The 21588-nt window shown below is 33.6% G+C and overlaps 1 protein-coding gene across 1 annotated transcript in view; it reads left to right on the top strand.

The window, feature by feature from the left end:
* The first annotated feature begins 9179 nt into the window (after positions 1–9179).
* The window catches only part of LOC106464779 (eye-specific diacylglycerol kinase-like), a 263541-nt gene continuing 251132 nt past the window's right edge, over positions 9180–21588 (top strand). Inside the window, exon 1 of the mRNA XM_022393146.1 lies at positions 9180–10660. Within this exon, the coding sequence (XP_022248854.1) occupies positions 10389–10660 (272 nt within the window). The 5' untranslated portion in view covers positions 9180–10388. The remainder of the gene's footprint in view (positions 10661–21588) is intronic.

Genomic DNA, 21588 nt, shown 5'->3' with positions numbered 1-21588 from the left:
ATAAGTTTCAGATTATTAATAAAATATTAAAACGTGCATCTTTTTGTTCTTATTGTGTATGCAAAGCTAAACTTAACACTGAGAGAGTTGTTTACCAATAACAGTAACAGTGAAATAGATAATCATACCGAAACCATGGGTATAAAGCTAATCACATAAAACCATATCAGTAACAATGATATATGATAACAATGTGTGCACGAAACTTTACAGCTATCAGTGCTGCAACTGCTGTTACACATTACAGCGGTGACAAACTGGAGTACATCTGGTTTATTTTTTCTAACTCTTTTTAACAATGTTCCTTCCATTCCCGCTTATTCTTTAAAATGTACAAAAAATCCTGACTAGAAAAATAGCTCTTTTGTATTGCTATTTACATGTCTGAGTACAGATAAGTACTGAACCTCTCATCCGACAGCAAGTTTGAAATGCTAAAATAAAATGCAAACCAATTAGTTAACCAATAATGATACATCTTGTCTTCAGCTCAGTCTATAAAATGATATAAATTTTTATTCTAAAAAATTTAGAAGTAATATAATTATTTACGGTGTAAATGTAATGCCACTATCAGAGAACCGCTTTTTTTATTTAAACTTTACTCTTGGCAGCATGGAGGGCTAAAGTTTAAATTGACAAAGTGAATTATTTATCACATTCCAAAAGAAAATGTAAAGACTTACCTTTCGAAAATATTAGTATTTGAATGTTATAGATTCATTTATTGTTGGAATGCATGCCAAGTATAGGAATAAAAAATACAAATGTGTTAACAAAGTTTAGCTTTAGACCACCTTTCTTATATATGATGACAGTAAAAAGATTATGCTAAAATTGGACTGACTGAGATTATGCAGTGCAGAAAATGCTTCGATTAGGTCAAATGTATCATCTTTCCCCTGCAGAACTTAACAAGGCTGTTAGGATGCTGCAGGGAGGCATGACTCAACGCAGGGTTGCCGCTGTTCTTGGCACATCACAAAGTGTGGTGTCCAGGACCTGGAAGAGGTTCAGACGGTTTGGCAGAGTCAATAGGAGACAACTCCACAACAAGACCATTCAGATTTGAAGGAATCGCTTTGCTCCAGCTGGTAACCTCCGTAACTACCTCCAAGATGCCACAGGAGTCCGAATGTCTACACAGACAGTGCGCAGACGCCTTCACGAAGCTCAGTCGAGGGCTAGACGTCCTGCTGTTCGTGTTCTTTTATGCTGACAGCACAGGCAGGCACGGCTGCAGGGGGCTAGAGAACATAGGAGGTGGACAGCGCAACAATGGAGGGCCGTACTCTTCACTGACGAGTCCCGCTACTGGGTGGACTTTCTTGACAGACGCAGGAGAATTTGGAGACGCCCTGGTGAGCGCAATTTGCCTCATAATGTTATATAACATGATCGCTTTGGAGGAGGTCAGTCATGACTGGGGAGGCATTTAAATTGCCGGCCGTGCCGACCTTCTAATCATCCGAAATGAAAGTCTCACCGGCCTGAGATACAAAGATGAAATCCTTGCACCCATTTTTCGTCCATATGAAGGCGCAACATGGCCAGACTTCCTGCTTATGGATGACAATGTGCGTTCATACCTTGCAAGGGCAGTGACTGTCCTAGTGGAAGCTGAAATAATTCCCAGGATGGAGTGGCCAGCTAGGTCTCTGACCTCCTCAATAGAACACATCTGGGAGCAGCTACAGACAAGGCTACAAGCTAGTCAAGCCCCACCAAGAACACTCCATGACCTGGAAGCTGTCCTTATTGAAGAATGGCAACATATTTCACAACAACGAGCATGATCTTGAGCATGAGCAGACGTTGTACAGCAGCCATTAATGCTTGAGTTGATCAAACAGACTACTGAAATAATCCTGACTGTGAATGGACACTTCTTTCAATGACTGTTGATTTTTAAATTTTTCTTGTTAACACTGTACCACAGTGTGCATCAATTCTTCAGGCTCTGTTATCCAAGTTAAATGTTACAGAATTTAATAAAGTATAAAAATTACTTATCCAGGTGTTTTTCTTCCTAAAATCTTCAATCTGTACGGTCCATTGTGGTAGGTGTTTGACCACTTTTATAGCAAATTTTGACTACTGTATATAAGATATCAACAAGAATAAAAAATATATTAAAAGAAAACAACAATAACACTTTAATTGCATTAAAGCTTTAACATACAGTTAACATACATTTAGGGCTCCCACCTCAATGGCACAGCGGTATGTATGCGCACTTACAAAGCTAGAAACCGGGTTTCGATACCCGTAGTGGGCAGAGCACAAACAGCCCATTGTGTAGCTTTGTACTAACTTCAAACAAACAAAATGTATATTTAGGAAGATATATTGTTTTTGTTACAGACATTTGTATAATAGACTCGTTTTCATTTCCCCCTCCCCCTTTGCGGTGGATCAGTAATAAGCTTGAGGACTTATAACGCTAAAATTCGAGATTTGATAACCGCGTAGATAGCTCATTTGTGGCTTTGCACTTAAAAAAGAACTTGTTTTCAACCAACCGCGGTATCACAGGTTTTATATACGTAAACAGGAAGATATAGAAACCTTTTCTTACAGGATTTATTCGGTATAAAGAGTAATCCAACCAACTGAACGGCATCACCAGATGGTTACGACATATTGTGCATATTCACCTTACTGAAAAACTTTACTGTTTACATCTTGTAAAGGTGAAATATGGGATCTATAAAAGCCCACTTCACCAAACCGTCAACACTAATGTAAGATTAGAAGAGATACAGCAAATTCGTAGAATTTTTATTTATATTCACCCAAAATGTTAAATAATTTTAATATATTTATTAAAGAATTGGATTATTCAAACGTTGATGATAGTCAACTGTGCCTTCCATAAACAATTAGGAAATACTCGATATTCTTTATCGTTCTGTGTGGAAATATTTATATATTTAGTTACGCCTGTTTTATTTATGTCGAATTCGTTTTAAGTTGTGCCATAGCAATAAGAATACAATTACATTTCCTTGATGTTAGCCTTTACAAACGTTGCTCTTTTAAAAGTGGAAACCCTATTAAAACACGTCGACCTATTTTCAGGTCTGTTTTCCAGAGAACAACAGTCATATAAGTATAAAGAGAACGTTTTTGACGTATATGTGATTTGTACAAATAAACAATCACTATTTCCATGAAAGTAGTTTATTTTCTTATTCTCTTCTGATCAGCAATAAAATTAACTTTTTTTTTTGGATTTGGCGATTGTTTTATATAAGCACAAGTTGATAGACTTTTTTTCAGTAGGCTTCCAAAAACAATTGATTATTTTCTGACAAACTATGATTATTTCTATTTAAAATGTTTTATGTTTTCATCTAATTTAACTTTTTTTCAGACATTGTGTATTGAAGTTCGCATCAATAAGAATATTAAACACAGAACTTTAGATCTGATATTCTATCTTTGATACAAAATCGTTATTTCTGGAAATGTGTATATATACACATGCACGTATATATACAGTATTTTGAACGAAAACGTGAAGTCTAAGTTGGAGTTTGTAAGTCAAATAAATCACTCCTTTTAAACTAAATCTTGTCTGCATAAATATTATAGCGTTCAACAAATACTGCGTTTCCACCGTCTAACTCACGCCACGCCCCTAACTTATATGATGAATTTCACAAATTTACTCACTTTTTAAGTCGATGTTTTCAGTTAACGTGACTGCAAATGACGATGTTGAAGATCAGACGAAATGAGGTGCTCAAGCTTATAAATTATTAGATCTGGAACCTTGTTTAAAATGTTCTTCTTTTAAGTATTGCGATGTTAAAAAAGGCATTAAACTCGGGTTTTTTCTGCTCCAAAAGCTCTAAGTCAGTGTTCAGAAACTACGAATTAGAGGTATTGAATAAAAGATAGAAAATTCTAGAAAATTTGACCTAGCATTTCTGTTTTTTTTTTTTTGTTAGAATGAAAACTCTCTGCTATGCACAGTAATAGTCAAAAGACGGTATAATGTGAATGGAGATGTACAAATGATCTTCATTTTAGTACACTCTAGATCGGCAAGGCCTGGTGGTTAACAGGCCCAGACACGTTCCGCCGTGGGTGCGTTATAAGAGTGATATCCTGTTGCCTCCCTTTAGTCTCTCATCTCAAATTTAGCGACGACTATGCGCAGATAACCCTTGCTTATCTTTGCGCGTAAATCGTAAAACAAACAAACATATACATATCATATTTGTTTCCAACGTGGCTTATGTGGATATACGATATTTATTTGTTACGAACAGGCTCAACATTTTGAATTAAATATAAATAAAGTTAGACATGAGTTTATCTAATATAATGGGCCTGAAAGATAATAACACGGTTTCTATAGACAATATGAAAAACGACTTACATCAAGTAAAATATACAACATGTAAACAAGATGAAGATACAATACATGATGAGACACCATAGTTAGGAAAGAATGCACAAAGGAAAATTTCAGTCAAATTTGTTTGACGTAATAGTTCCTATAAACGCGCGGCCGCACGTATATGTATGTTTATATACACTGTATGTATATATAATGTATATTATAACTGGCCAAAGTTAAAACAGTAAAAGAAGACAGTACGGTTCATCTTAACAGGAACATAAAAGAACATGCTGATACCAAGTAGATTAAGAAAATACCAATTACAGCTTTATAGTGGTGCATGTATGAAGTAGGGGCAGTTTTTGCTTAGGACTAATCTACTTGATTCTACTACCCTGAAAAACTAGCTCTAAATTTAAAGACTATAGTCTGAGATTAACCATGTACACGATTACGTCGAGAAAACTCCGTAAATACTTTTTCCAAGGTTCTGCTTTCAAATAGTTGCACACATTTTTTTGTGTTACTTATGAAAGTTTGTTTTATAGGTGCGCGCGCGCATGTATGTGTATTATACTCTGGCGCTCTGATTACCCAACGTCACTGGACATTACCATAAAAAAGAGATAATATATACTTCAAGGTATCATCTGACCTTCCAGTGGAAAGGATCGCTGCCCGCTTTTACATAATATATTCTACTTTACAGCAATCGTTCCCACGAGAAAGCATATATGACACCATTGGTGAATGACCCAGAATAATATGTAACAAGGGGGAAAGGAACTTAGCCACCTCCTTGATCAATGTTTTGCATTAAAACTATATGCATGAAAATTTTGAAAATATTTCGGTGAATTTAATAGTTAAACAGAAATGTAGAGAATAGTTGAATAAAAGAGTAGAGTATATCTAATGTGCTTGCATACTACAGACGTGCTGTTTGAATAAATGTATATTTTCATAACGCTTAGTGCATGTAAGTCTCCTTAACATTTTCTGCGAAGTATTACTGCTCATACTACCCTGCTAAATACACCTGGAAATCTGTGAAACATGTGATACAATCCAACAAACATGTTCTCCAAGGGAACATAGTGAGTACAAGTACACAGAGACACACAGTTAGGTGGGTTACTAATGGGGGAGTATGTGCAAATTGTATAATCATTGTGAATTTCTTGAATATATGATGGAAAAGTTTACAAAGTATTGAAACTGAGGAAAATATACTCTTAAAATAGGCCCTAATGAATAGGATCCGTATGAAATATCATTCAGTGATCTTACTACACCAAATATCGCATGTGGTGTCACCTGAATAGGATCCGTATGAAATATCATTCAGTGATCTTACTACACCAAATATGGCATGTGGTGTCATCTGAATAGGATTCGTATGAAATATCTATGCCGTATATTCTCCATAATTATAGGGAGCTTTGAAAGAGCTCTAATAAGTGTAACATATATCACCCTAAAATCTTTGGTGCAATAACTTGTAAACAACATTGTACGTTTTGGGGAATGGTAATAGATGCTGTACCCAGTTTTGAAGTAGTACCAAAATATGGATCACCAAGCAGGAAAGTTAGCATTTAAGCAGTGATTGTGTTATGCCAACTTGAAAGATTATGGCGTGGAATGAATTTTGCACATTGGACTTGGAACCTGCCTGTGAGATAGTTGAATGTTTTAATTATTTTGGATATCAAACAATCTTAGGTAAAAAAAAAACTCTCTAGGAACCATGTTGAAGTTTATTTGGTTAAGTAAACCAGTTGTTTTTGTTTTTTTTCAGCAAGATTGTTTCCTTTACATACGATTATTAACTGATCTCTAAAGTAACGTTATCAGTATCTTGAAATGGCCTAACCAGTCTACATCTTAACACTTTAGAACATACTTTTCATGACTAATGCTTCACCGTGTTAGGTCAGTGATCATTAGGGGTCCTCTCTATAGTTTTATTTCCGGACCCTTCTTAGGGCAATGTGTAAAAATAATCTTGCATTCTGCCTAGTTGAAATTCAAAATAAGTATGCCTATATCAGTGTGTTTCAACAACTTTTTTCAAGCGTGAATTTTATTCATTAATTTCCAATTAGACTGAAATATTTTGTCATTTCAGTTTGAGCGAAGATCGTTAAACTCGTTCTATTGACTTAGTTTTCGTAACATACAAACTTGCAGTGAAACAAACTATTACAAGGTTAAAACGGTAACATACTTATGTTTAGAGAAAAAAAATCTTAACTATGATCAGACAAACTAACTAATCTTTGTTATTATAAGAGAATAGACAAAGTGGCGTCCACTTCGGAGCTTTTATTCTGCTCCCCGCCTGTCATTCTGCTGCTGAAGATCTTTCATTTAAAGACTCGAGGCTGTCGACTGTGACAACACCAGGGAATACAAGGCGTCGTCAGCTGAGATTTTTTATTTGTAGATGTATCAATCTGTGTTATAGCGTATGCATACATGTATATATACAATGAGTATAAAATTCGATTTTAATAACGTTAAAAACTTATGAAATTCACTACGTAATCTAGATGAACCAAAGAGTTTTGTCAATATGAAGAGATACTAGCCAGGATTGCCTACTTGTTCATGTAAATGCAATGTTTAAAGTTTTTTAAAAATATTATTTATTAATAAGTTCAGAAAGTATAGTTGTCAAAATTATTTTTTTAAGTTTGAAATGCGACAGCAAGTTTTTTTGTTTTGATTTTCTCAAAATCCTGCTACTTTTTAACTTGTTATTTGTTTGTTTATTTTAGAGAAAAGCCACACTGGGTTATCTCATGTATTCACCACATGGAATTGAACCCAGTATTTTAACGTTATAAGTCCGCAAACTTACCGCAGTTCCACCGGAAAACAACTTGATGTTAATGGAAATCATCATTTCCACGAACAAGCGAATAAGATCTGGACATAATGTTGTAAAGAAAGCAAAAAAAGAAACCCAAAAATATAAAATTATTGCTCAATATGTTGAAATTCTACATTTTCTTTAGAATTAGTATTGAAAATTAAGTACTAAATTAATTATCGTCGCCTAAAATTAATTATATTTGATAAAATTATCGTCGCCTAAAATTAATTATCGTTGATAATATTCGTCGCCTAAAATTAACTGTCGTTGATAACATTATTATCGCCTAAATTATCCTTTAACTGCAGCGGCTCTTTGAATAAGATCTATAATAATTTTTAATTTTATTTGTTACATGATTTTTATTTCGTGATTAATCAGTCATACGCAATATAATGAGAAGTTTGAAATACACTAGGTAATTTGTATGAATGATAATTTTAGAAAATATAAGTTTTAGCAATGAGGTCACAGAGGTATATACATATATACTAACTCTGATGTGAGTTTTCTTTTATGGTTGAACGAGACCTTGTAATAAGCCTGCCAAATTGCAGATCGGAAGGTGCAAGGTTCGGGCCTGAGATATACCTCTGAATGTCCTTAGCATTTACAGCTGTGAGTGCGTTATTAATTAATCCCGCTTTTTGGTTAACAGATACCTCTTTTTCTGATTACCAGATCTAAATTAGAGACGTTTATACCTCTGAACCTAGAGCTTCTCACAAATGATCTGATGTTTGTTATAAAGTAATTATGAAACTGAGACATTGAACTGTTATTGGAATTACTGTTTTTCGTCTAGTATAAAAAAGAATGTATTTCAGTACTTATGCAAATCTTTCAGATGCGGAAGTGATTGATCGTTAAGAGCAGTGGTAAACTGAAACTTTAGATTAGCTACTATGGTAATTTACTTATATATGTTATAGTAATTTTACATTTTCAAGATATCGGAACAAGATTCATAGACGCAAGCCTTGTAAAATCAGAGAAAGGTAAAAAAGGTGGAAACTTGTTAGGGTAAATATGACATTAACGTATATAAACGAAGAACTTCGCGCTGTTGAAAATTCTGTAAGTAAATGCAAGGTAAACAGTGCAACAGTAAAGTAATGATAGAAACGTATCGTGGATAGTGCTAAAGGTGCATATTAATACGTGTTTTATCACATGATTTTATAAATGCAGATAAACAGTGCAATAGTAAAGTAATAATAAAATCGTATCGTAGGTAGGGCTAGGTTTGAACATTAATATGTGCTTTGTCATATGATTCTATCGTCATTCTTTAAAGGTGTTGAAGGATTGAAATCTTCAAAAGTTTGACGTTGTTGTTTTCTTAGTGCAAAGCTACACACACTATCTATACTCTGTCCACTTCTGGGAAATTAACCTCGTATTTTAGCGTTTTAAATCCATAGACTTACCACTGTCCCACCGGGGGATTGTAAGTCCATAAATTTGCCGCTGACCACGGAAGGATTCATAGGTTTTTGAGCTCGGATTTTGGTAGAATAATATGTTTAAATATTTTAATAGTTAAAAGTTTGTTTGATAGAACATTGGAAAGCATCTTACCAAAAAAGAATAAACAAGCAAGCCAAACAGTATATTCAGTCAATGAGACTTATTACAGTTTTAACACAAGACGGGTTTTAATGACATCTTAGCTGTGCTACAAAGAAATATTGTAAATGCATTCATTAGTTTTTTTTTATCATCACAAGAATCAATTAAAACATCTTTGTATTTTACGTAAAATACTAGTGACATTCATGAAACGTATGTTATATACTTCACTGGAGCCATATCTCTATAGTATAATTGTAAAATAAGCTGTGATGTTTAAAAATATTCTAAGTAGTATTACTAAAATATCCCATTTTTTGTTTTGCATTTTGCATTAAAATACAATTTCGTAAATCAATTTTTAGCCCTTTTTCAGTTTTTCATTGAAGAAAATTACATTTTATTTATCTCGAAGCCACCCCTTCTGTCTATACTGTATAGTTAAAGCACAAAACCAGTCTATAAGTACAAAAACTGTGTTGTGATAAGGCAAAGTAATGAGCCTGTGATAGGACTCAACTGCCATAGCTCACAACATAACCTTTGTTCAATTGATTCCTACAACAAAAGAATTCCTCTGACGTCATTCATCGATTTCCCTGCTAGCCTTTATTGAGATTTCCTTTCTTGGGCTAGCTTCCTCAAAACTCCTTAAGGGTAGGTGAAGTATTTATCGTTGAGCGTGAGACTGTGTGATTCCATAGATCTTACCCAAAGAGGTTGATGAAACATTCTAACGTAAGATTATTTTCGATTCGACGCGTGCTGCACTCGCCGCGAACGGACTTTTTAAAATTTGTAGCAGCTGTGTACACCCTGTAGCAGACCGCTAGAGTGCACAGCTTCCCGATTCCGTCGTCTCCTGCTGTCGTGCGGTTCAGTCCCGCCTACGCTCTTGGCAAGAGTTCTTCACATGGATTTGGGAGTTTGGCTTAAATTGAATACCCACTTGAATTCCATCCTGATCTTCTTCTTACACGGATTCATCACATCATAATCTGTAAAGCAGGGCATATTGAAACAGGCTATTTCCATTGATGGAAAATTCGTTGGGATACCGTATAAAGGTTACTACAACCAGCTGTAGCTAGTAGCTCAGCTGTCCGTAACAAGTGCCTACCAAGAGTGAGATGAACAAAAACGTTGCAGTACTCGCACTCTGAATGACAAGCTTTATATTCTGCACCTGGAAACCTGAACAATTCATCAATTGTTGTCTTCTTTCCACTACAGTATTATATCCACTATAACGCCAGAAGTCGAAGTTGTGATGTGTTTTACGGCTGTAGCTTGACATTTGTTACTGTTTGTAGCAGTTTGTTTTTCAGCAAACATAAGAAGTAACATAAAGTATGTCTCAAATGCACGTTACTAAGATACAGAATTGATTTGTTTGTTGTTGTTTTTTTTTGCTATAAAAAAAGCGATTATTATGGCAAGGATGTGCCTTGTACGTAATAATTTAATGAGTAAGATTGAATAGATGCAGTGACAAGACTTGATTCGATATTCTGTAAGTTTAAGCAGTCTTTCATAATTGTTACGTCAGTTTACATAAATCAAAGCCTATATCATTTGCACATGTTCAGTCAGTGCACTGCCGGATTAATGGGCCGTAAATCCCGTCCAAACATGAGACGACAACCAGGTAACTATCGGCACCGACCGGCCTTCCGACACAAAGACCGGACTGCTCCTGTATCCCTCTCTCCGCCTCCTTCGACTGACTTAACAGATGCCCATTACGAAGGTTATATGTCACTACCTACTACACCTCTTGAAAATGGAAGGTTTAGCTATGCATCTCTAACATCTCCCGATTCAGGCTTTCCTCCTTCTCCGGACTCTGACAGGTAATACATCTACATAAGTATAATAATAATAAAAATTGACTTAAATTTGAAGTTAACATACTGTTCTGTAAGGTACAAAAATTACCATAGATTAGAAGCAATGACTCGTTTTCAATACACATTCAAAACAGATGAAACAATCGTTTAACGTATTAACAGCGAACCGTTAGATGGATGGAACAAATACACTTATAAATGCTAGTTACAGAACTATATTTGAAACGAAATCGACTGTTCTGTAATAACTTAGTAATATTAATTATAAATAATAGATATGTATTGAATTCACGCTACTGACTACAGTAACAAGAAAACACAAATTATTCTGTAAACAGCTTAAAACACGATTTTACCATAAAAAATATAAGTGACAGTTCTTATAAGTTAACCATTCCGTCGTGTTACATTACAAAAACAGTGAGAAATGTGTTTTATAAAAAGTTAACATCTGTATATCATACGTTATCATGTTTTCTGTTTAGTGAGTTATAACGAATCAGAGATACCATCTCTTGCGATTGTATGACCTGCTCTTATCTTACAACAATCTGATCTATCAAGTGCACTCGCTCTTCGTTTTTAGTGGGAAGTCTACTCAAGAGAAATAATTATATAGGGAAGTAGTTATTATATAATGATATGTGAATGAGACGTACTTTAATATCATCGTAGGCCTAGTTAGGATTTCTTTTCATAACTGTTTTTATAGTTTATGTATTTTAGAAGCTAGATGTTTGTGGGTAACTAAGTATCATTCTCATGGATACAAACGCATCGAAATGAAAATATGTAGGCTTAAATGACATTACGTAAATGTGGAGCAACTTCATAAAAATGATCCTAGAAATATATCCTTAAAAGATTCAAAAACATATTTATATTCTAGAACGTAAAGCCAGATTATGACATTGACGAAATAATCAAGAAAGATTCAGACGTTTCGTTTTGTTATGGGATTTGTATTGTTGTGTTCTTATTAATCGATAGTACAAAAGTCAGTGTCACAGAAAAAGAATAGACGTTCGTATTTACATAATTTCATATAGTGTCATCCATATATGGTTGAACTTGTCAGAAGTAACTGCTTTTCTCACGTAAACAAGGTATTTCATTGAGGAACGGTTGGAAAGGTTAAATAACTGTTTTTCTACCATGTTTTAATAAAGTATGCAATATTTTAACCTGGTAATATCAGCAATTCTTTGTTGTTAATTTAGGTAAATTATTTTTAGTAGTTGTCACAAACTTTCTTAGTGTGTCTTAGAATAAGACGCTAAACTATGTGAATGATCCCCACTTAGTGGTTTTGATGTTGAAGAGAGAAGTTTTCTTTGAAGGTCAGACACTTATTGATTATATGTATGTCGTCTACTAATTTGTTATGGCTCCTTAGTCAATTCGACTCTAAGTATAACGTCAGTATATAGTTAATATTGTATAACAGGCACTTTTCACATGTTTTTGCTTTGAGACACAAAGTGCGCTATTATTGAGTTTGAAACGTTGTCTTCAAATTACGACTGGTAGACGAAACTTACTTAAACAAAAACCTATTAATCGTATTTCTCTTTGTTTCTTGTTTTATGTCATACGAAGCTTTTTAAACTATTCTAAACGAACTGTTATTATGCACATTTCAAAAGTATTCTAAACAATGTTAGGATTTTCTTTGCTAATAGTCATAATTAATAAACTCAGTATGCCTGAGTATACCATTTTCAGCATCTCTGAAAACATAGAACAATTTGTGACTTATTATAAACAATGTTAGGATTTTATTTGTTCATCTTCACAATTGCTAAACTCAGTATGCCTGAGTATATCATTTTCAAAATCTCTGAAGGCATAGTGCAGTTTGTGTTTTCCAATTGTTGTCAAAAACAGTAAAATCTGATCTATACTGTATGAATATATATATATACACACACACACTAAACGACAATGGAGATAAACGTTAAAACAACATGCAGAGTGCTAGAGAAGATATGAAGGATTAGTGAAAGAGAAGAATTTAAAGCTCTGAAAGGAATAAAGATAAAGAAGATGTATATATATATATTATCTCTAAAATTCCAATTCCTTACCAAGAGACGAACTGAGGATTAAAATGACCAAGGAAAATTATTTTTATACGGTCCTCTAACGTGATTCCTGATAAAACTGATGGGAGTGTTGTGATTAATTCCGAATGTTCTGTAATATGTAGTAATGCTATTCATAGAGTTCAAAAATATACAACGTGCAAAATGTTTCATTTAAAATCTAATGTTTATCACATTTATGTAATGCTGCAAAATAAAACCAGCAACAATTTCAATTCATTATTGCCCTAAGCTTCCATTTAAGAAATCATTAACAATGTTAAGACTATTCACCAAAATGGGTTAAACTTTAATTTTGAAAAATTTTAGACCCAATTTATACAATGAGGCTTTTGTATAAGATTTATTTTTTCGCCGTGCAATTATGTCAGTAACTTCGTCATCAATTAGGAATGTCTTTCTACTTGTACATCAACATGTTTTTTTCCGTAACGGTGTTTCAATGTCTATTCTCCACAAATCTAAGCTTGGAAAAGTCCTCTCACATGCTACTTAGGTATCGGGAATCTTCTACTTACTTTCTCCTCAATTGGGTTTACATTTACTGTGTGGTGGACTGTGTAGTATTGTTCTTCGTTAAACCTGTGTTAGTTAGGGCATGTCTAGGATTGTATTTATGTAAAACTGGCACTAGGAACAATACCTCTCCATTACTAATTTCTCACTTTTCTAATGGGACATAATTTAAGGTAGGACAGTGAATAAAGGAGGATAATGATTGTGTAGTTCAAGAGCTCGGTACAATTTTCTGTATGTTGCTTTACGTGCTATGAAGTGGCACTATAAATAATTGAAGCATTAGTTCGTTATCACTGTTTACTAACTGTTTCCACAATCAACGTTTTACGATATTTACCGGAAAGCGTGAAGTTTATTTCTTACTGAACGCATAGAACAACAAACTACACGACCAAATTATGACATAGAACAACAAACTACACGACCAAATTATGACATAGAACAACAAACTACACGACCAAATTATGACATAGAACAACAAACTACATTGTAGTTTATTGTTATATGCCATCATTTAGTCATGTAATTTGTTGTTATGTCATCATTTGGTCGTGTAGTTTCTTTTTCCATGCCATCATTTGGTTATGTAGTTTGTTGTTCTATGTCATCATTTGACCAAATGATGACATAGAACAAGAAACTACATGACCAAATGATGACATAACAATAAACTACATAACCAAATGATGGCATGGAACAAAAAACTACACGACCAAATGATGACAGAACAACAAACTACGCGACTAAATGATGACATCCTTTAACGCCTGTCTACAATCGACATAGTTCTAAAATCGTGACTTTCACTATCACACTTAACCACGAATGCTCCAACCGGATGTGTAGATCCCGACACGTTTCACGCATGTCACTGTTTTGATCACTTCCGGAAACACGTCTTAGTAGAGTATAGACCACATAAACTGAAACTAATTCACACAAAAATAATTTTAAAATAGTAATGCAATTAACTACTCGTTTATGGCTCAACCATGTCACATCTATGTCCCGCTACAAGTCGTTAACTGGAAATTGGGCACCCGATGAAGTCTATTTAGATAGTGTTTAGTTGTTGTTTTTTTTTCGACAGAACTCTATCCCATAGAAATTACTTTTTCAATGTTCGTGCGACCTATTATACCCTGGACTTTATCGTCAAGCGCTGGAATTTATTATTTCTCACGAAAGCCTCTTTTTTTTTTTCTTCTTTTTTTTTTCTAAGCGCAATGGTGGCTACGATCTAACTCGATCACATAACACAGTTGGATGAATTGTCAGAAAATTTTATCATCTTTTTGGAATAACTTATTACAGTAGGTATTTGGAAGTTCGTAAAAGTAATGTAAACGGGGTGTTTGGTCTGAAATTCAGTCATGATACATATTCTTCATCTTATTCTATTTCACATACGGTTCCGAAGAGTTTGTTTTAGTTAGTTTCCTAGGGAAATAACTGGATTTAGAGAAATACATTTTGGAGAGTGTGAAATTACTAATTGCAAAAAAAGAAAAAAAAAATTCGCATCCGTTTTTAGACGTTTCATTCCAATAGTTAAATATTCTTTTTGGAGTTTAACGTTAAACGTTGTTGGTCTGTGAAACTCAAAATGGTATATTTTCGATTATTTTTTATTTTACAATATTATCTTTGCACAATAAATGGAATTTCCATGTTGTTGCTTATTACCAATACTTTAATACACTAAAAAGTGATACTATGGTTATCTCTTCCGGTGTTGTTCTGATTGAAATTTTCGGAAGTTATTTCTGTGAATAAAGGCACGTTTTTCTTAACCGTGAACAGTAATGGAGTAAGGAATTGTTTCAAGATTATGGATTCTTCTTTCTCATGAAAGTTAACTTATAATGCAAGGGAATGCTTTAAAGAGTAGTGTTAGCATTATATACAATATCATTGTTTTTTGAATCTGCTCGAGGAATAATATTTTATCGCTTATTTCTCTCTATTTATTCTATCTATTGTTACAACAACATATAAAATCCTGAAATATATCAAGTTTGAACTTTGATAAAACATTTTACCTATGCTTTACATTGTTCAATTCGTCGTTCATATTTTGAAGCGTGGCGACAGAGATTCGAATTTGAGTCAAGTAGCTCCTGCCACAAAAGATTTTATCGTGAACACATACGTTGACACTCGTAAAAAAAAAACAATCAAGGAGAAGCACGGTAAAGTCATTACATCTAATATTTCAGAGTATATAAATCTAAGCCTAAGAACGCCACCTCATATTAATGGTAGTGTCCACACCGAAGATCATATCAATATTGTATACAATAAGAAGTATTGAAATATTTCGCGATTCTTATTCCACTTCAATATTGTTTTTTTTTATAATCAAGAAACGTGCCTGTTGAATTTTGTTTTATTTATGTCAAAGTAATTTTTTTTTGCCTTACAGTTACAGTAAAAAAAGTATTGAACCGTGAGTGTTAATGAGTGGGATGTGTTTTGGTTGGTATTTGAAAAGTCTGTGTTTATTTATTTAAAGAGTTACACACTACGCTTACATGCGTTAATTTTACATACGAAATATCATTACTTTATTTTGTTTAAAAAACATCTGGTTTCTTCAGTATTTCTACTCCTACTTATCTATCATCAGACTGGTCACACATACTTTTATTTTAACTCCAATGAATTTTATTCTTGGGGTTTTTTTACTTAAATCATTATCGTTATCATGGGATTGTGTATCATCTAAGCTGATTCTGGTTTGTCTTCACGAGCTATTTCGATTCCGATCGCAGGCATTTCTTCCATTGTTTATCACATTTAACTTTTACTTTTGAAGCGAGGACTTTTTTCGTCCGTTATTATATGTTATGTGGATGCTTGTCTTGTTTACTGCTATATGACAATGCTTACGTGTAAAATGAAGTAAAAATAATTTTGTTTTTAGTTAGATATAAGTATATGTGTGAATTCAAACATTAAAAGGTTATAAAATCTATAACGTTGTCAAAGTACGAAGATACATAGCGAATATATTGTTTACTAGATAGATGTAATCTTAATGTCATAAATAAATAAGTGAACGAAATACATATAAATAAACATGAAAAACTGAAGATAATACATATTTCAATATAAGTAATTCACATGTGTAAATTAAATAATTATTTCTAACTAACTGGAGTACCTGTCACCTGAACGGAATTTATGTAAATTCATGATTAATGAAAGGTTAACTTTAGACATGAAAAGTTGCTTCTCTTATATGTAATTGTAAAAAAACGTCCATAAAAACTGTAAATCACAAAATGTGAAACCGCAAATTTGCATGCATCTCCGCATGGATCCGACAAACCTTCATGCCGAATTTGGTGAAGATCCATCTACAGGGGGCGAAGTAGTGATAAAAAACGCGAACACGCACAAAACGCCCATAAAAACCACAAAACGCAAAATAGAAACTGAAAATTTGTGTGTATCTCCCGATAGACCCAAAGAACCTCCATATCAAATTTGGTGAAGATCCATCCAAACCCTGCAAGTGGTTACATGGGCATACAATAGACAAAAGACAGTACTATTATATTTATGTAGATACCTCATTTTTCTTGAGTTTTTTTGTTTTGTTGATTTTGAAAATTATTTTTGCTTCAAAGTTTATATTGTATGGATAATTTCTAGTTGCAAAATAACCGAATTACTGCATTTCAACTTACATTTCTATATTCCTTAAGAAAATCAATCGTTCTTAAGAAAAATTTCCAAAATCATCAAAAAATTAGAGCATTTCTTTAAAATGATACATAAACAGATAAGAGAGAGTGTATGAGTGAAATAATACATACTGTTGACTAAATAAATCATAGCCATTGAAACATTTATAAACAGTATCTTCTATTATAACGTTTATGTGATATAAAGCCAGATCTTCGGAAAATCGAATCAAGCAGCTAATAGTACACTCAGTCAAGAACGTCATAAAAAATACAAAAACTAATAAGTAGGGACGACAAAAAATAAACACGTTTTGAAGAAGAGGAAAGATTAACGGTTAAGTACCCGAGTCCTATAATATGGGTTCTAAAGCAAATGAATCATTTCCAGTTTGGATTGAGTAACGTAAAGGAAAGTCACTGAAAGAAGTGAAATCCAACATTACTGGGTAATTAGCTAAGTTATCCATGCATGTAAAAACACGAGATATTAATCAGAAAGAAGCTCTGAAGCGATTACTTAGATTTCAGATATAGCAGCTATATATTTCTGTACAGTTGGTGTAGCTGTTCTAATTTCATTCTATCCGTTCCTTATATATTTTTTTTTAACTATGTAGAATACAGGGAATATTTTGTTCAGTAAATGCGTAGTATATGCACTCAGCTATATATGCTTGGTTACCAATGTGTAAATTCATTTATTCTAATTTTTTTTGTTAGCTGACCTGTTTTATTTGTTTGGTTCATCCAGTTTCTTGGCAACTTGTCTTTTTTGTGTGTGTGTAGTACTAGTAAATAATGGAATATTCTAATATCGCCACATTACTACCGTAAGGATTTGGATGTGAATAGAGTAAGTTTCACAAACATTAAAAATATAATATAAAAACACCAAAGATATGTTCTGTATGAAAGAAATGCTACGTGTGTAACAGGGGGGTGCTTGTATGTTAATTGTGTAGTGTTACTCCTAAGACTTTACCTTTAAATTAAGTTACAGATTCACTGCTTTGAATAGGACACTCTTTATAGGGTTACAGAGTTTTGATATTTTTTCACTTCTTGGTATGAAGGACATAACTCAATTTTTTATTGCTATATGTCACTTATCAAAGATCATTTTAAACAAATCTTAAATGGTTTCAAACAACTGACACTGAGCACAATAAGTCAGTTTAGGAGAACATTTTATTACCTTGAAAAACGATTCGTGAATTTTTTTTGTGAGCATTTTCTGCGTAAGCGGCTCCAATTCAAAATTTTAGAGCAGGGCGTGGCCTTACAGTGAATATGCCGGACTATGAACCCGAGGATCCAGGTTACCGAAAAATCGCGTTATGAGAGTGACAGTCAAATCCCACTATTCGATTAAATAGGCCTATGTTCAGTGTTGTTGAATAGGTCTCTTTCCTCTAATCTATCATTTTAAAAGTAGAGACATTTAAGGCAGATAGCCCTTGTATAGCTTTACGCGAACATCCGAAATAAACAAATAACTACAATGTTAGCATTATTTGTTTTTCTTGCTGACGAGTTTAGGGAACGTTTCTGTAGTTTCCAGTAAAGTTATGAATTATTATTCAGTTTGTTACTTCAAACTTTAATACCACTTGAATAAATCGAAATACCCTTTACCGGTAAAACATGATTTTCACCTTTAAATTCAAAATGGTACGATGTACATATTCATTTCAACATCAGTTGAAAATTTAAAAGACGTTAATTCGGTTTTTATTTTTACATTACGTTAATTATTATAGATTATATTATTATATGTGATCCTGAACCCAAATAGGTTGCGTTTCCTGTGACTAAAACTCTGAATCACGAACCTCAATAATTTCATGTCCACTTGCCACAAGACAACCATAAATGGTAATCACGGGTGAGGTGACATTTCTCATCTTTATATTCGCATTTTATTCATTATCGTTCATAACACTGTGCTGATTACACACTCTGTAATGACGTTTAATTAGACACAGAAAATTAAACCGTTTGCTCTCCAATATTATTGCCTTAAACCGCGCAAATCTAACGAATCGATCTCTTAGAAGTTGTTAAATATTAACGAAATGGACATCGGCTTTATAGAAGTACCTTATATTTTTAGCATCAAATGATATTCGGCCTGGTGGTTAGGGCGCTCGACTCGCAGTCTGCAGGTCGCAGGTTCGAATCCCCGTAACACGGAACATGCTCGCCCTTTCAGCCGTTGGGGGAGTTATAATGTAATGGTCAATCCCACTATTCGTTGGTCAAAGAGTAGCCCATGAGTTGGCGGTGGGTGGCGTTTACTAGCTGCCTTCCCTCTAGTCTATCATTGCTAACTTAGGGACAGCTAGCGCAGATAACCCTCGTGTAGCTTTGCGTGAAATTGCCCAACAAACCACACTTTCTTTGCTTGGAAAATAGTGATTTGAACAACAGACGAGCCATTTTACTAAGGTCATCACTATATACTTAACTTCATATCAGTGAAAATAATACTCAACATTCGCGAGTAGAAATGATTTGTATTCTTTAATACCAGTGACGAACATCAATCGTTAAACAAATTACGAGATAATGTAAAAGTCACGCACTGCAATAATATTTCTAAGTCTTGCCCTTTATATGATTTTTTAAACTCAAGTTGGTGTTTCCTTGTATGTCTCGTTTCCGTTTCCCACTACAATTAGTTAGGATGTCATTAACCTTTCAAAAATGACTGAAAGTGACTTTGTTGTAAGCTTGCAGTAACATTAAAGGTGTGCGCTTCAAACAGCTACATGCAAGGGCAAAATTTTAGAAAAATCGTAATGTTGTGAGACTCTTGCATCACCCTGTACGAAAGAAGGTGGAACATATTACGCCAAAAATACATCATTTGTAAAAAACAACGATTCCAGTGTTGAACTAGCGGGATCAAACAAGAGTTATTTATTTTCTAATTCGATTATACTGTTATTTTCTGCATTCAAACTTTCAACCTTTCTAGTAAACATTATGTTATTTCAATTACATGTCACAAATATGTGCTGGCGATAGCATTTAATTTTATTTATGTATATATAAAAATGTCAATAAAAATATCAAAGATATTTTTCTTACTTTTCTAAGTTAATATCGCGTTTAGGAACTTGCTGGGCTTTAAACACTATAGTAACATTAGGTAAGCGGATTAATTAAATAATTATAGTTGAGAACATTACTTAGTTCCACCGGTTTACCGTTAGGGATGCTTCTTGAGGACATAACTTATCACGCAGGACATGTATTTCTGGATGTCTTCAGTTTATTGGCAAATCTTGACACAGTGAAGATGTCCATGGATTATTACACACAACGATACTAACAATAGCCCCTTAGAAAAATTATTGAAATATTTAGGTTTATGTAGTGTTACAATATTTTATTTAATATTCGTTACGTCATTAAGCTGAACGGAAGTTTTTTGACCACGAAAATCTTAATTTCGGTATCAAAAGAATATAAAGAACTGTCGTAAATTCTTGTTCAAAACAAAAGAATAGTCACAAACTATTGGGGTTTTTCATTTCTATTATGAAAGGTAAATTATTCTTACAATGAAAATTTATCGAAAATAGATTTCTTCTCTATTTTAGAATTTTAATTTTTCAATCATCACACGTGAGAAAAGTAAATAGTATGTATATAATGTTTCAACTATTTCAAGCAACTTTATGAATGCAACTTCAGCCTCCTCTCTCTTTGTCTCTGTGTTTGCATGATTTAATTAATTGTTACGGTGGAAACGATAAGACTTATAACTTGTTTCTCGATCTCAAGCATAAAACTAACAACTTGTATCTAATTGTAAAACACTCCCCTTATTTTCCCTTAGATTTCATAGAATGTAATGGAACGAAGTATCATCGTTACAGCAACAAATAAGGTTAAATGAAAAGAAGCGACTCCTGACCACTTCGGTTTTTACCCATTATTATTGAGGTGTTTTGACAGGTCGTCTTACCCCGACTGTCATTAAGTGCTCAACGAAACGCTTATAGGCTAGTACACTTTGTGAAGGGGTAAAATGGTACTAGCTTTACGCAGGAAAATATGTCTAGAAAGAACGTATTTTTATAACTTTGTTTGGGATGTGTTGCACATTTCATATCCATTATCCCGTAACCTTCCAATCTTCTTATAAAAGAACAATCAGAATCTTAACGAACGCTTCTCACTAAGATTCTTACACAGGTAATAAATGTTGTAATGAGTGGAATTAAGTGTTGCAAAAAGATTGGAGATAAAGGAACACTAAAGAGATTGTGTACAATTTTATACTTCTGCTGAAACACATAAGTGAGATGGGACAGGATGATTTTCCTTCTATGTAGTAGGTGTTGTAGAAAAGATTCATCTGTTACTGTATTTGGAATGGAAAGTCCCTGTTGAAAAACGACTGGAAGGTAAAAAAAAATCTCATTTTATTTCCTTGATAGGATTTAATAAAGATATTTAGATTTAAAAACAAAATATTAAAAAAGAAAAAAAGACACAAGAAATCGAGCAATGGCCAAAGGGGATCTACACATTCCTAATTATCTACATTCAGTTATCTGATGCTTAGTTTAAAAGGATGTTGTTGTTTTTTCTTATCCAC

This window comes from Limulus polyphemus, unplaced genomic scaffold, assembly GCF_000517525.1.
Source record: "Limulus polyphemus unplaced genomic scaffold, Limulus_polyphemus-2.1.2 Scaffold63, whole genome shotgun sequence".
Lineage (NCBI taxonomy): Eukaryota > Metazoa > Arthropoda > Merostomata > Xiphosura > Limulidae > Limulus > Limulus polyphemus.
Note: the sequence above shows the minus strand (reverse complement) of the source record. Positions and strands in the feature narration are given on the sequence as shown.